Here is a 15,430-nt window from a genome sequence, read left to right as displayed (position 1 = left end):
CCATTAATGTCCACCTCCTCGGCTCCTGCCTGACAGCTAATGCCTATGTCACAAGTCTCATCTCGCGAGACTGGAGCGCCACGCCCACATATATAAAAGCGCAGTGAGGCGGTGCAGCTTTGGGGAAATGATGGGTAAGGGTGCTGTGAGCAGGTATAACGTAATTGTAAGCTCGTAACTACACGCAGTGGGCTGCGAGTATTTCTTCTCAATTGTGTTTCATCTGCAGCGTCTTTATGTCGGGGTGAAAAAGCTTATTATAACTTCTGTCCTGGAGCACTTTTCTTTCTGTGTGGGGTGCTGGCAGATAGACCAGTTTATGGGATAATGGATAATTTAGTAGAAGATAATTGATCAAAAGTAATTGTGAGTATTTAGACTATTGGGCAGACGATTATTTTTTTTTTTTTTTGGAGAGGCTGTGGGTAATGGTACGTGGTATGATTTGTGCCTTCCTTTGCACTGTCCCAAGTAGAAATAAATAAAAATTCAATATAGTTAGGCAAAAATGTAATCTATAAGGGCTCTGGTACACGGGGAGATTAGTCGCCCGCGGCAAAACTCCCTGCTCGCGGGCGACTAATCTCCCCGAGTTGCCTTCCCTCTGCCATCCCACCGGCGAACATGTAAGTCGCCGGCGGGATGGCAGACGCGGCAGCGCGATTTCGCGCAAATCGCCGAAAAAGACTCGCGAGGCTTTTTCGGCGATTTCCCGAAATCGCCTCGCCGCGTCTGCCATCCCGCCGGCGACTTACATGTTCGCCGGTGGGATGGCAGAGGGAAGGCAACTCGGGGAGATTAGTCGCCCGCGAGCAGGGAGTTTTGCCGCGGGCGACTAATCTCCCCGTGTACCAGAGCCCTAAAGGCTGGAGTGTAACATAATGGGCGTAACTCTATTTCCTCCTTTACAGCTCTCTAAGCTGTTAGCCAGTAGCCAATTATTGACTTGGTGGTGGCATATGGGACATAACTGTTCAGTTAGTTTGCATATGAATCTGACCTATTCACAAACTAACTGAACAATTATGTACCATAACAACACCCCCCCCCCCATCTAAAGTCACTGACTAAGAGGTTAGAGAGCTGTAAAGAAGGAAGTAGAGTTCTGGCTATTATGTTAGACATCTGCCCTCTCCAGCCTTTATAGATTACATTTTTGCCTGACTATAGTACACATTTGTTATTTTGTGCAGTCTATCCATTTTACCCAGTTTCATTTTTACAATGAACTTTTTCTATAAAGCTAATTTCTAATCCTAAAATCTGAAATTTCTACAGTAGGACTTTGAAACATGGAACTTTGGATAATTTAGCAACATTAGTTTAAGGAAGTGGTTGACACTGACACCCCAAGCAGATAATATAGAGAGAGACAGTGAACTCGCACCTAGCTACATTATACAGTAAATGGCAATTGGTATTGTAAACTCAAACCTTTCATACACATTGAGGGGCAATGGATACTGACATGCGGTGGGTGGGGAGAGGAGGGGGAAATTTTGCAGAAACCCGGTGGTTGACTGGGTTGCCCAGTCCCTGACCTAAGGTGTTGTAATTTGAAGTGTGGTGGCAGGAGTTTAGCCTGTTTCAGGATGGAATTAGACCACAGCAACTGTCACCCACAGCTACCCATAAACAGGCTTTCAGTTGTTTTGAGTTCTGACAATATTTTTTTGGTTTTTAGGGACAAAATATGGGCTAATTTAGGAGAATATAATAGGTGAAATATACCAGTAACAGCTGTCAACTTTCTTTGAAGAGTTCGCTAGGGGACTCCCTGTGATGGGCACAAATGAAAAATTTTACCTGTGACTGGAAGTGACATCATATGCATCTAGACGCTGCCAAATGTGACGTCCTGAAGCCATTGATTTTGACCCAGATTTAAGGGGAAACATTTTAAAAAATCAGGATAATACTTAAATATTGGGAGAATGCTGCAGAATAGTGGAAGATCAGGGGAAGGCACCGAAACTGTGTAACTCCCAAAGAAATAGTGGAGGGAGTTGACAGCTCTACAGTCAACGTAATCCTTTGGAGGGGCCCAAGGTTTTTTTGTCAAACAAGGGCCATTGCATTGGTCCAGGTGCAGGCACATAGAGTGGAATTCAGCTGAAACTCCATACACATCCGAATTCTGTGTGTGACTACACAGGGGGTGACACAATGGCTATTGGTAGGGGTTGTTTTTTGGCCTGTGGATAAACACCCTTGTTGTACTGGCTGTAGCTTTTTTTCTTTACTCTAGCATAAAAGGATGCCAATGCTTTTGAGACAACTAGGGCGAGACACAATTTAGTGGCGAAACAATGTTTAATTTCGGAGAAGACAGTAAGTGAATTTGGGCAAAAGTTATCTTGAGGTTTTAGGCTTTTTTTTTTTTTTTTACTAAGGCATCAGACAGTCCCATTATTTTTATGCACACTAGAGCAATTTCTTATTAGCTCTTTCTAATAGGGGTTTTACCAAGAATGAATGAACCAGAGAATTATGGAAACTTGATACCAATTGCCAGCAGTACCTGATGCCACCTGCCTCCGTGCTCAATAGTTGACCAAACGTATTTAATTTTTTCTCTGCTCTTCAGGGTTGCTGCTTGTGGCAAGGAAAAAGAAAAAACTTTTGTGTTTTTTCTGGAAATTTGCTTTCTTTTTCGATTACAATACTCACCACCAGAGCCTCCACTATCAGTCATGTCACTGAAAATTAAAGAGAGTCTGCAGACCCACTGAAAATGATGAGTAGAATATGAATTTGCAGCCTTAGTTTTTTCACAGTTTATTTTGATAAAAATTTTAATAAATAAACACACATTCAAGTTTGGTTAGTTTTAGTGTTTTTTGAATTAGAAACAATTTGAAGCATTCACAAATTTGTATTTTGATAAATAGGCATTCCTGTATTTTATGTAAAATCTAGGGCCAGATTTTGTGTAAAATTGACCAAAAGTAATTTGGTCTTTAGAAGTTGTTTTTTTTTTTTTTTTACTATGTCATTAAATTTCTTAGTGTATTATATAAAAACTAGGGCCAGATTCTTTAAAATTTAGGGCTGTGACAGATGGGGAGATTAGTCGCCACGCAACAAATCTCCCTTGTCGCGGGCGACCAATCTCCCCGAAATGCCATCCCACGGGCAAGAATGTAAATCACTGGTGGGATGGCATACGTGGCACCGCGATTTGCCGAAGTTGCCTTGAGAGGAAACTTCCACGACTTCGGCAAAAGTTGGGGCCGCGTATGCCATCCCACCGGCGACTTACATTCTAGCTGGTGGGATGGCATTTCGGGGAGATTAGTTGCCCGCGACGAGGGAGATTTGTTGCGGCATGACTAATCTCCCCGTGTACCCCTGCCCTTAGTAGAGATGACTTAAACGCTTTTTGTTTAATTATAGGCAAATATCAAGTTGCAACTACATTATTAAATACCAACATTTTGCAAACAATGGCAATATCAAGGTAAGAGAATTATGTAAAAACTTCCATTCTCCTCACCAGTGAATTGAATACATGGACACTGTGGTGAATCACTTTAAAGAACAGATTTTCATTTTGCGCTTCTTAATAGGACTTAATAGCACTGGGAGAAAAACTGGTGGGCCCTGCTGGCCCAGACCCAATCCTTTCCTCTGCTCGCTTGGTCGATAAATGCATTTACATATGCATTATGTACACACACGGGGGAGGGGGTTAGGCAACCAGCAGGGGCCCCAGTCCGATCTTGCACATTTTACACATTTTTTTTTGTGGCCTCACTAATTTATAATAATTTCAGTGTTTGATTTTTTTCTTTTGGCATTGTGGATAATTTTAAATGCTCCTTAGTTTCCTGTGCTTTTCAATAACACTATAAACCAACCAATATGTATAAACTGAACAAAAACCATGAAAATAGTTCCTAATGGATGAGTAAATGTGTTAATAGAGTATGTTCCACTGAGACCTTTAAAAACCTAACAAAGATGTAGGCTAGAAATGTTGTAAATGATGTTTTGTGCTTCTGTACCAGCCCAAGCCAACAACAGCCCTTTAGTAATGAAGATCAGTGCCCCCAAGATGCTCCCAGTAGCTTCCTATCTTCTTTTTTGCTGATTCACTGCACATGCTCTGCGCTGCTGTGCCGTCAGTTACTGAGCTTAGGGGCCAACTCACAATATACTGTATGTATAGAATATAAATGTCACAATATAAGGCTGATTAATAATTAACACAGATAATTACTGCATGGCAGCTCTGAAACCAGTGCTATTAGCATCAGACTTTAATCATCAGCCCATTAGGATCAGCTTATATGACAAACATTTTCTTTGCTTGATAATTTCCGAGGACCCCCTAAACTTAGCTTCTCAACAGCTGCTCAGAGCGCACTGAGCATGTGAGTGTCGCAGACACTTTTAAACAGAAGTGTCCAGTATGGTCACCCCCTGTGACAACTTTAAAGGACTGGATTGTTACTACTATAAAGATGTTGAACCTTTAGGCTGGTTCAAAAAGTTAGTCTAGCCATATTTGTTTTTAGGGTTTAGTTCTCCTATAACTGAAAATATTTTCTGTCACCAGATCTTGTAAATATATAATTTTGTAATTAGCTCTCTTAAATAATGTGTCCAATTTAACTGCAAGTTGAGGTATTTTCTTAAATACATGGACAAATTATGGGTTACAAAACTTCAAATTTTGGCAATGTTCATAGATACTTTAAGATTAATATTTACATGGATTTATTCATCGCCAATTGCCAACAGCCCATAAATTCACACCTCATAGAGGTCAGAGTCAGAGGTGCTTGTCACTCCACTTGTGTCTGCCATATGGCTGAAGATGCCCCAATGCATAGACCTTTAGGCCCTCTTTATCAGTTATCCTCTTTCAGGCCTGGTTTGGCCTCTGAAGTTTAACAACACATATTATATTGTAGCTATCCATGTCACAGTAGCAAAGCCATGCACAATCACATCTGCCACAAATGTTGAGGTCAAGTGATTTGCAGACTTACCTCAAATTCTCCAAATACAGTCATTTTATAGGAAGGTGTATGAGAGGTTTTGTCCATACAGGGATGTCTATTGTACGTGGCTATATTTTCTGACTTTGTTGCACAGATTTTCCATTTTTTTCATTGCATTTACTGACATTTTAATATAAGGCAAATCTGCAGCAATGGCATGTAAATCAGGGCTGTGGAGTCGGTAGATTGTAAGCTCTTTTGGGCAGGGCCCTCTTCACCTCTTGTATCGGTTATTAATTGCTTTATATGTTACTCTGTATGTCCAATGTATGAAACCCACTTATTGTACAGCGCTGCAGAATATGTTGGCGCTTTATAAATAAATATTAATAATAAATAATAATAGATATATTCTCCGACTCCTTAGTTTCTGATACTTCCGACTCCACGACTCCAACTCCTCTGTTTTTAATATGCTAATGTATTTTATACATTCATTGAAGGAAAGGAAGGAGACATACATCGGTTCACAGTGGGCATTGTGTTCCCTGTAACAGAGGAACACGACGCAGTGGAGCTGCCGTACCTTAATTGTGCATTACATCCCATTTAGTGAAGCATACAGTCAATGAAAAGCATGCTTCATGGTCACTCAACGTGTTCGTTTATGTACTGCGTGCATTGGGCTTTATTTTTATAGCAGAGAAGTAATTAATTATGACTGTTTGTGAATTGGGACATTTAAACTTGTTTTATTTGTTTTTTTTATTCCCATTTAAATTTAGTAGGAGTCGGTTCATTTTTTGCCGACTCCGACTCCAGGTACCCAAAATTGCCTCCGACTCCTCGACTCCGACTCCACAGCCCTGATGTAAATATCAAGCGGTGCACTTGCAGCTTAAAACTTGGACACAGCTATGATGGGGAACGCTGAAAATAATGATATCCTGGCAACTAAAATTTTCTGAGCAGTTGTATCCTATTTGCTTTAAACACCATGTGCAAATGTGCAGGTTTCAACACATTGGGGCCGATTCATTAAAACACGAGTTTGAATCACGAATGGGAAAAATTCAGATTGGATACAATAATTTCTGAAGATTGCAAATATCACGAAAATGCTTATGAAAAAATCGTAGTAGTCACGATAATATTGTATTGGCGATCCGAAAGTCACGAAATTTTCGTACCAAATTATTGTAAACAGCGGCAGAACCTTTCTGAAAGTCGCGCAAGCGTGAAAATATCGCCCAAAATACACTCGGAGCGTTCGTGTCTTAATAAATCTCCTCCATTGTCTGCAATTCTGTCGGCCGCATTGCCACATTGCATCCAGGTCTGATCCAGGGATTCAAAATAGGCCCTGGCATATTAATTACACAGAGGCCTTAATAGCCACAACCAGCCCACTAAATAATGACTGCTGTCCAATAATGACTGCTGTCCAACTTCTGTGGCACCGAGGGACGGAATTTTTCCAGCCTCCGTGGTGGAGGGCTGATAATGGAAGCTAGTTTTGAACACTTCCCTTTTTAAAACCACACCCACTTGAAACCACACCCATGTTATCGCATGACCATAGCCATATTAATGGTGGTAGTACAGCAAAAACCTGCCATACTCTGCCTTCCCTACCCTGCCTGTGTGTGCCATACTCTGCCTTCCCTACCCTGCCTTTGTTTGCCATACTCTGCCTTCCCTATCCTGCCTGTGTGCGCCACACTCTGCCTGCCCCACCCTGCCTGTGTGTGCCATACTTTGCCTTCCCTACCCTGCCTGTGTGTGCCATACTCTGCCTTCACTACCCTGCCTGTGTGTGCCATACTATGTCTGCCCTATGCTGCCTGTGTGTGCCATACTCTGCCTTCCCTACCCTGCCTATGTGTGCCATACTCTGCCTTCCCTACCTTGCCTGTGTGTGCTATACTCTGCCTTTCCTACCCTGCCTGTGTGTATGTGCATAGGGCAGGCAGAGTATGGCACACACAGGCAGCCTACAGTGACACAATGCTGCCACTGCTCCTACAGTCTGCACAATAACTATATATTAAAAAACGTTTTAATTGCAGTACCACCTCAGTATATGTTCTTTTTATAGTGTGCAGGGTTTATTTTTGGGTTTCTACTGCTCCTACAGTCTGAGGTGTGAACAGGTGAACAGTGTGGGTGATTACAGCCTGAGCCTCAGGTGTGAACAACGCAGGGAATCAACAATGTAGGGATTAAAAGGTGTGAACAACACAGGGGATTACATTTTTAAACAATACAGGGGGTTTACAGCCTGAATCTGAGGTGTTAACCATGCAGGGGGCAAGTACTGATACCATTTAAAGCTTACACAAAGGTTAATTATCAAAGCAGCCAGACAGGTGGGGGGCCACACAGAGGGGGATCAGTCAGTTGGACAGCACTGGTCTATGGCATCTGACTGTGTTTCCAGAATCCACAGATTACAAGTCTGGGCCTGCTTGCATCCCCAATTACATTGGAATTGTGGGAAACAACTCTGCATTGTGTGTAGAAAATATGGGCAACAACAACAACGAAACATTTGTAAAGCGCTTTTCTCCCGTGGGACCCAAATCGCATCCCGTGGGACCCAAAGCGCATACACCAGGCCTTTTGGTTGTAAATTACCCTGTAATGTAATTTACAACCAATAAGCCATAATGCCTTTTTGATACTTTTCTGAAACTGAGCACACAGCCACTCCTGCCATGAGGCAAGGCAAGAACCCTGCCTTAATCGGTAGTGAGAGGCCAGTTACCAGGAGCAGCATTAGTGCTCTCTGCACTAGTGATGCTGCCCCCCTCAGGGCCAGAACTAGGGGTAGGCAGAAAAGGCACCTGCCTAGGGCACAATGATGAGGGGGCACCAGGCAGGTTCCTCTCCTGCCTACTCCTAGTCTGCACTCCCTTGTCATTGACTCGTTTGTCATTGCACGGTAGGGGAAATGACACCCCCCCCGGACAGCTTTGTGTATGTGTGAGCATACACGGGGAGGGAGATTGCAGGGATGAGGTGGCCCTGGACCTGCTCTGGTGTTAAATAATTAAGCACAGAGCATGTGAGTGGGGCTCAGGCAGCAACAGCCCCAGGAAAGTCGCTGGTGTAGCAGCAGCTGAAACAGGTGAGTTTGAACTCATTTTCTCTTGGCAGATCCCTGGAGTATTAAATAATGAAAAATTTGGAATGGTAAATAAACATGATTATAATATGTCATAACTTCAGAATGTGGGTTAGTCTGGGTGCTTTAAAAATAGTAGCTGCTTAAATAGCTAACTGGTCTAGTTGGGGGACACCACACTAGATTTGAATCTCCACATACAATCTGTTTTCCCTTTTGGTTAATCCTGCAGAGGTTAAGGGCCGCGTATGCCATCGCCGGTGGGATGGCATTTGCGTCACCGAGATTTGTCGAGGTTTCCTCTTAAGGCGACTTCAGCAAATCGTGGCGACGCGTATGTCATCCCACTGGCGATTTACATTCTAGCCGGTGGGATGGCATTGCGGGGATATTAGTCACCCGCGACAACGGAGACTTGTTGCGGCAAGACTAATCTCCCCGTGTACCCCTGCCCTTAGTAGAGATGACTTAAACCATTTTTGTTTTATTATAGGCAAATATCAAGTTGCAACTACATTATTAAATACCAACGTTTTGCAAACAATGGCAATATCAAGCCATTATCAAAAGAGAATTATGTAAAAACTTCCATTCTCCTCACCAGTGAATTGAATACCTGGCACCGGGATTTGTCAAAGTTTCCTTTTAAGGCGACTTCAGCAAATCTCGGCGACACGTATGTCATCCCACCGGTGATTTACATTCTAGCCAGTGGGATGGAATTGCGGGGATATTAGTCACCCGCGACAACTGAGATTTGTTGCGGCAAGACTAATCTCCCCGTGTACCCCTGCCCTTAGTAGAGATGACTTAAACCATTTTTGTTTAATTATAGGCAAATATCAAGTTGCAACTGCATTATTAAATACCAACATTTTGCAAACAATGGCAATATCAAGCCATTATCAAAAGAGAATTATGTAAAAACTTCCATTCTCCTCACCAGTGAATTGAATACCTGGACACTGTGAGGAATCACTTTAAAGAACAGAACAGATTTTCTTTTTAAGCTTCTTAATAGGATTATATATACCCACATATACATTTACATGCATAAACACATATATACATACAAATGGGGTACTCTTCTAAGCAGTTTTTCCATATCCATTTTTTTTACTTTCAAAGTTATGAAGCATTTTATAACTTACTAATACCTGTACAAGGATATTTGTAAAAAAAAATAGTGCCACCTGCTGGCAGGGAGAACATGATAAGATGAGAAGTACATACCTGATATGTGTAACAGAATGTCTGCACACAAAGAGGTGCTGTTATAGATGAGTTTGTCTGGGGTTTGCCTGCATGTGCAGTTGGTGGTAGCAGGAAATCTGTTTAAACTGCGCATGCGCAAATAGGGTTCATATCGGCGGAGAGACCCAAAGTGTGTTCAGTTGCAAAGAAGATGTCAGCCATGTATGCATGTTTGCTACTCTGCTGTTTTAGCTTGGGGTTAGCAATAGGGACAGTTGTTAAACTTAGAAACTATGCGATAAGGGAGAGGTTGGGGGAGTCAAGGCAGTGATAGTTAAGGGGGCTTTTATTGCCTGGGGTATAGTTCTCCTTTAAAAGCAGACACATAATTTCAACACGCTGAATAACTAATTAGGAATTAATGATTAATAACACCAAAAAAAAACGAATTAATTTACTTGTAATGTAGTATTAAGGGCAAGGTGGGCAAAAATACCAGCACATAGTGCAATTTCCCATGGGTGAGAAAGAGCCTTTGTGTCATTGCCCTAAAGTTTCAAAATGCTTTTATGCCCACATTTGTATAGCAAATAAAAGGAAGTATTTTAACAGGTGGTGAATATCATTCAAGGCTACCTGTAGAATGAAAACCTCTTTATAACACAAAATTCTATATGCAACTGCTGGACGGATATTTAAATATTTGATGTTACTTGACCTTTAATTTAGGCACTTGGCATGGTAAAATAAAAAACTCTGCTGTATTTCTCTGAATTAATTTCTAATTATGCATTATGGGTCATGAGTTAAACTGTGTCTGGGGGTAAAAATTCACAAAGGGGCATTAAGATGAATTTTGCAGTAAATTGTAATTTAAGCCAAAAGAAATGATTAAACGACAAACCCACAATCGTCTGAATGGCAGATTTTTTTCAAGCCATGCTAGGCAAAGTTTTGTTCTTTTCCCAGCAAAAAGTTGTAGTTTGGCATGTTTAACTTCATCTTTCTGTTATAAGTTACAGCAAAATTAAGTTAATTTGTATTGGAGAAAACAGTCTAAAAACATCAGTCTAACTCCAAATTCTACGAAACCACCGTTTTCATGAAATGGAGTTAGGCATTAACGCATGTGACTTTGTTTTAAGTCCAGTTCTAATAATATTTTTACCTCTGTTTCACTTTACTCCACTTCTGTGAATTCCACCCCAGATATGAGGGAGTTAACAAAAAAAAGAGCATTAGTTAGGATGATTGATTGTTGTGGGGTGTGGCAAAACACAGATCTTAAGAAGGTGAGTGTTTTATATTCATGAATGCTTTAAAGTTAAAGCCAATTCGTGTTAATTGAAGCTGAATATAAACCATTGCCTATGGAATTCTCTTTGCTTCCTGCGCAACGGGAAAGTGAAGTCACTAGACTGGGTAAAATATTGATTTGCTATATAACATAATATTTAAATTGAATGTAATATTTTCAGACACTGCTTTAAAAGATAACATGAGGATGATAGTTGACACTGATTTCTTGCAAATCATCATGCTTCTTGTACTGTAATAATGTAATATTGTATAACTAGAAGTCTGTGAAGTGCTATAGAAATCATGTCAGGTTTCAGAGTTTGGAAGTGGTCCTGAACATTGTGGCCCCTGGCTCCATGTATGAGTAATCTGCACAAATGTAAAACTGTGTAAAAAGAAGTGCAGCTCACTACATATATTGTTGCTTCTTAGCCTTGCAAAATCTAAAGCTGCTATAAAATTCACGAAAATCAAATATCCTTGGACTTTTACAAATCCTAACACTAAAAAGCCCACAACTGTTTCTGGCTGCTTCTTAATTTTTTAGTAACTGGGAGAAATTTAAAGAAGCGCATATCTGCACCACTGCTGTAACCAGTTGCAATCCAATATCAATTTATTTAGATTGGCCTAATGCAGTTTGGCTAATGTTAAATAGTAACATTTTGACAACTGAAGTTTTGCGTTTAAACTTTTCAGTCTTAAATAATTACACCCAAAAAAAGCCCCAATCTGCCGAAACTCATGCTATTTTCTGAAAACCGCACACCACATTGTAGAGGCCTGCACAAGTCCAGTTTTTTAAACCCAGACCTACAACCCGCAGTTTTACTTGTTTAAACTTGTTACCTAATTGAACACACAACCCGCAGCTGCAAATCAAAGGTGACATCATCAAAAGTTAGTGGAGCAAAAAAATGTTTAAAGTAAAACATGCTGTAGATAAAACCTGCAACTTTGTTGCTTTTTTGTGGGTTCCCAACCTGCAGCAGGTCCATATGGAACTGTGTCAGGCCAGTTTTGTAGTATGTGTCAGGCCAGTATGTGGTTTCCGTAGTTTCACCTGCGTTTGTAGGCAGGCATTCCAGTGCAGTTTAGTAGACAAGCAACATTTTATCAGGGCATGTAAAGTTAAAAGCCCAAATGTTAAGTGGATTCAGTATTAGTAGATACACAAAATAAACCTAATATAATGCTGCTGAATATTTTAGTGCTTTATAACCAGGGCCGGAACTAGGGGTAGGCAGAAGAGGCAGCTGCCTAGGGCACAAACACTGGGGGGCGCCAGGCAGGAACTTCTCCTGCCTACCCGTAGCTCCTTTTTCATTGCCCCCGCCGCTTGTCAATACGCGGTGGGGGCAATGAACTATCGCGTAGCCACCGCGAGGTGGCTGACCCGGTTGCCTAGGGTGCCCGGTCGGCTTGGCCCGCCCCTGTTTATAACTATATGGTAATCATAATAATCCTGTTGTACAGCAGGCAAACTGTTCTGAAAATCTACATAGTGGCTGCTTTAGGATTGCCACCTGTCCGGTTTTGGACCGGACAGCCCGGTTTTCAGAAGGGCCATCCGGGTCAAAACTTCATAATTTGAAAAACAGGGCAGGACTCCCTAAAATTCACTGATCGCTGTGTCATAGCCCCGCCCAGTGGCATCACGGGCCCGCCTCTTGCAGCCCCTTGACACCACGGCCAGCCTCTTCCCTGCCCCCATGACATCACTGCCTGCCCCCTAACAGGCGACAAACACTAGTAGAGGTGGCAACCCTAGCCTGCTTGACTATATTAAGCAATTAACTTTAAACAACAAACTTTTAAAGGAGAAAGAAAGTCATTTTGGCATTTTACTGCCAATAGATTTGCCACATTAGTGCCATCTAGAATGCTATATTTATTCTGCAGTAAAATGTATCTTACCTGAGTAAAGCTCTAGAAGCTTTCTCTGATTGCAGTTGCAATTTAGCTTGGTGTTCATAGCTTCCTGTTTGCAGTCTAGCCATTATAGCTCAGATCACACATTCATAAGGGTGAGTGAGTTTTATGAATTTATATGGGAAGGGGAGCAGGAGAGAGGAGAGAGCTGCACAGACTCCCAGGAATGAAGGATTTTTCTGAGAGAGGAAGTCAGATACCCTAACATGTTTACAAAAAAAGGAAACAAGAAATCCTGTGTTTCTTTTGATAGAGGACTCAGTGCAGCGTTTCTGTGAGTGCTTATAGCTCTATTTACATAGACCTTTCTGATAAAGCTTGCATTCCTTCTCATGTAAACATAAGAATAACAATAATTTTTCTGCAAGGAGATGTTTTAAGCTGGACAAATGGTCAGTGGGCCATTTACATCAGATTCTCTTGCCTCAAACGGACAACATAACCCCCTTTTAACATGAGGTCAGTGTGTAGTGCTGGAGTTGAACATACTATTTTTTTTTATGATTTTAAATTTTTTTACAGTTTTGCCAGGTTTAAAGGACAAGGAAAGGCTAAGTCACATGGGGGTGCCAAAATGTTAGGCTCCCCCAAGTGACTTAAATCGCTTACCTCGTACCCCAGGCTGGTGCCCCTGTTAGGAGAAAACAGCACCTGGGGTACCTGTCGAGAGCACTTCCTCCTTCCTACTCGCGCTGCAGCCAATTGTCCCGGACAAACGCATGCGCAGTAGAGTGAAAAGCCAACTTCTCTGTTAAAGTTCGGCTTTTCACTCTACTGCGCATGTGATCGCTCAGGAAGAAGGAAGCGATTGCTGCTACCCCGGGCTGGTGCTGTTCTCTCTGAACAGGGGCACCAGCCCAGGGTAGAAGGTAAGCGATTAAAGTCAATTGGGGGTGCCTAACATTTTGGCACCCCCAAGTGACTTTGCCTTTCCTTCTCCTTTAATCAAATGTAACTTTTTTCCAAGGGAAAAGGGGAAAAACATTGTTCTGATGGGACATCATAAGTTTGCAAAATATTCTGAATTTTTTGTTCTGTTTCTATAAGATATGATGTTAGAAGTACACTGCATAAGGAAAATCATCTTTATTATACGTTTTTATTATCTTTTTTTTTTATAACTATATGTTTTTTTTATCTTTTATTACATGTATAAACTCTTCAAATTGGCTGGAATGAATATAATACCCATACAGACAGAGATCGAGCAGATTTATTTACAAAGTACACATCCAAACATGTCAACAAAATTTTCATGGAAAAATATGTGAATTATTGTTGTACATCTAAATTTGGTCTAAATCTAAACTTTGCTCAATAGGTAAAACTAAAGTAATGCAGAACTACTGTATCTAAGGTGGTGCTAAGCTTTTTAATCTTTCTTACAGTTCCTGTAAAGCATCTGGAGAAAAGTCTTTTGGAAAAGTTGCGCTTGAAATACTCTCAAAAGCCATGGAATGAAACGATTAAACTAACTAGACTGTGTTTGGTAAGACTTGTTAAAATGTTTATAAGCAAACTTAAGATATGGTGATCCAAATTATGGAAAGATCCCTTATCCAGAAAACACCAGGTACTGAGCATTCTGGATAATAGATCCTATAACTGTATTGCATATTGTACTTTTAACTCTATATTTTCATTGGTGTGCTATAACTGTTTCTTAGCACACTGTCATTTTACCTTTACATGTCAGTCAGCAATGCCTGGTGGGGGCAACTTCGAGCATGCTTTACATATGACTGTTACTCAGATGGTCCCTCACTGTAAAAAGGAAGGGTTCAATATACTCCTATGCAGCAACAGTAGAACTACAAAACAATTTGGGTGCCAGAGATTCTGGCTGCTAACTTAACTTTCAATTAGTAATGTTATAGACTTACTCTTACAAAGCATGCTGATCACAAAAAAACTAAATTTTGCTTAAAACCAAGAGCATTTTTGTGAATTACAAACGCAACATTTTGTTGTTCAAAAAATGCAGCATGCTGTGTCTTAAATAATGTCATAAAATGCGAATGCAATTAAGTGCAACTCTGAATGATTGTGGGTACAACCAGACGGAATATAATGAAATTAGTTAGCTAATGCGTTTATGTGCTCTTAAATGCATGTCAAATGTATGTAAAAGCCCTTATGAAGCTTGTGAAGTAGACACATTACAGGATGAGGATGAACCCTCCTGATGCTGAGGTTGTTAGAGGGAATGGCATCCCTGTGTAGGAAATAAATACCTCTGTTTTACACCTTTACTCACTAGCCATACTCTTGTATTACCAGAGGGCAAACTGGCTGCTAATTGTAATGTATATACAATTTAGCTATACCTGTTTTATACTGTATTTGTTAGGACAAACCTGTTGGAAATGCATTGAAGTGCTCACTGTATCATCCAGTGTTAAGATGCAAGAACATGCTACAAGAAGCACTGAAAGGTAGGAAACTGACACAAAGAAGTTGTTCAGAAATCTAGTCAGGCATTTCTTTCTCCAGTTTTAGATAGTGATAATGATAAAATAACTGATTTTCATACTTCAAAAGGGAATCACATTGCAGCACTCCGTATTGGTGTAATAATTGTTTATTTGTGCCAAAGAATAGGCAATGTTTCAGGTCCCTGCACTTCATCAAGGCTTGAGAAAGGGCAGATGCCTGAAATGCTACCTAGTCTTTGGCATGAATAAACATTTTTTTACACCAATTCTTCAGTGAGATTAACCTGATATGGTGTTTGTTTTGTTTTTAACATGTGGACATGGCAATATTTTATCTTCATTTTATACATTATATAATGATGTAATTAAACAAAAAATGTAAAAACTGACTTTGCAATCATTTATTTAGCAAAAAGTTAACTGATTTCCTTTTGTGTGAAAAGCTCATTTGTGCAATAATTAAGGGGTTTCTTGTATGCACAGCCCTTTTTAAA

At 40.7% G+C, this 15,430-nt stretch overlaps 1 protein-coding gene across 3 annotated transcripts in view; it reads left to right on the top strand.

Moving 5' to 3' along the window:
* The first annotated feature begins 10,589 nt into the window (after positions 1–10,589).
* The window catches only part of med1l (mediator complex subunit 1 like), a 32,635-nt gene continuing 27,794 nt past the window's right edge, over positions 10,590–15,430 (top strand). For all 3 annotated transcript variants that reach the window (XR_004223233.1, XM_002940800.5, XM_012965479.3), the window contains exons 1-3: positions 10,590–10,692; positions 13,890–13,990; positions 14,852–14,936. Coding sequence is in view for 2 of the 3 variants with exons in the window: in XM_002940800.5 (XP_002940846.1) it covers positions 10,641–10,692; positions 13,890–13,990; positions 14,852–14,936 (238 nt within the window). In the remaining variant the exon portion in view is untranslated. The remainder of the gene's footprint in view (positions 10,693–13,889; positions 13,991–14,851; positions 14,937–15,430) is intronic.

Source organism: Xenopus tropicalis, chromosome 6 (genome assembly GCF_000004195.4).
Source record: "Xenopus tropicalis strain Nigerian chromosome 6, UCB_Xtro_10.0, whole genome shotgun sequence".
Taxonomy (NCBI): Eukaryota; Metazoa; Chordata; class Amphibia; order Anura; family Pipidae; genus Xenopus; species Xenopus tropicalis.
The sequence above is the reverse complement of the archived record's forward strand: the minus strand, read 5'-3'. Positions and strand labels throughout refer to the sequence as shown.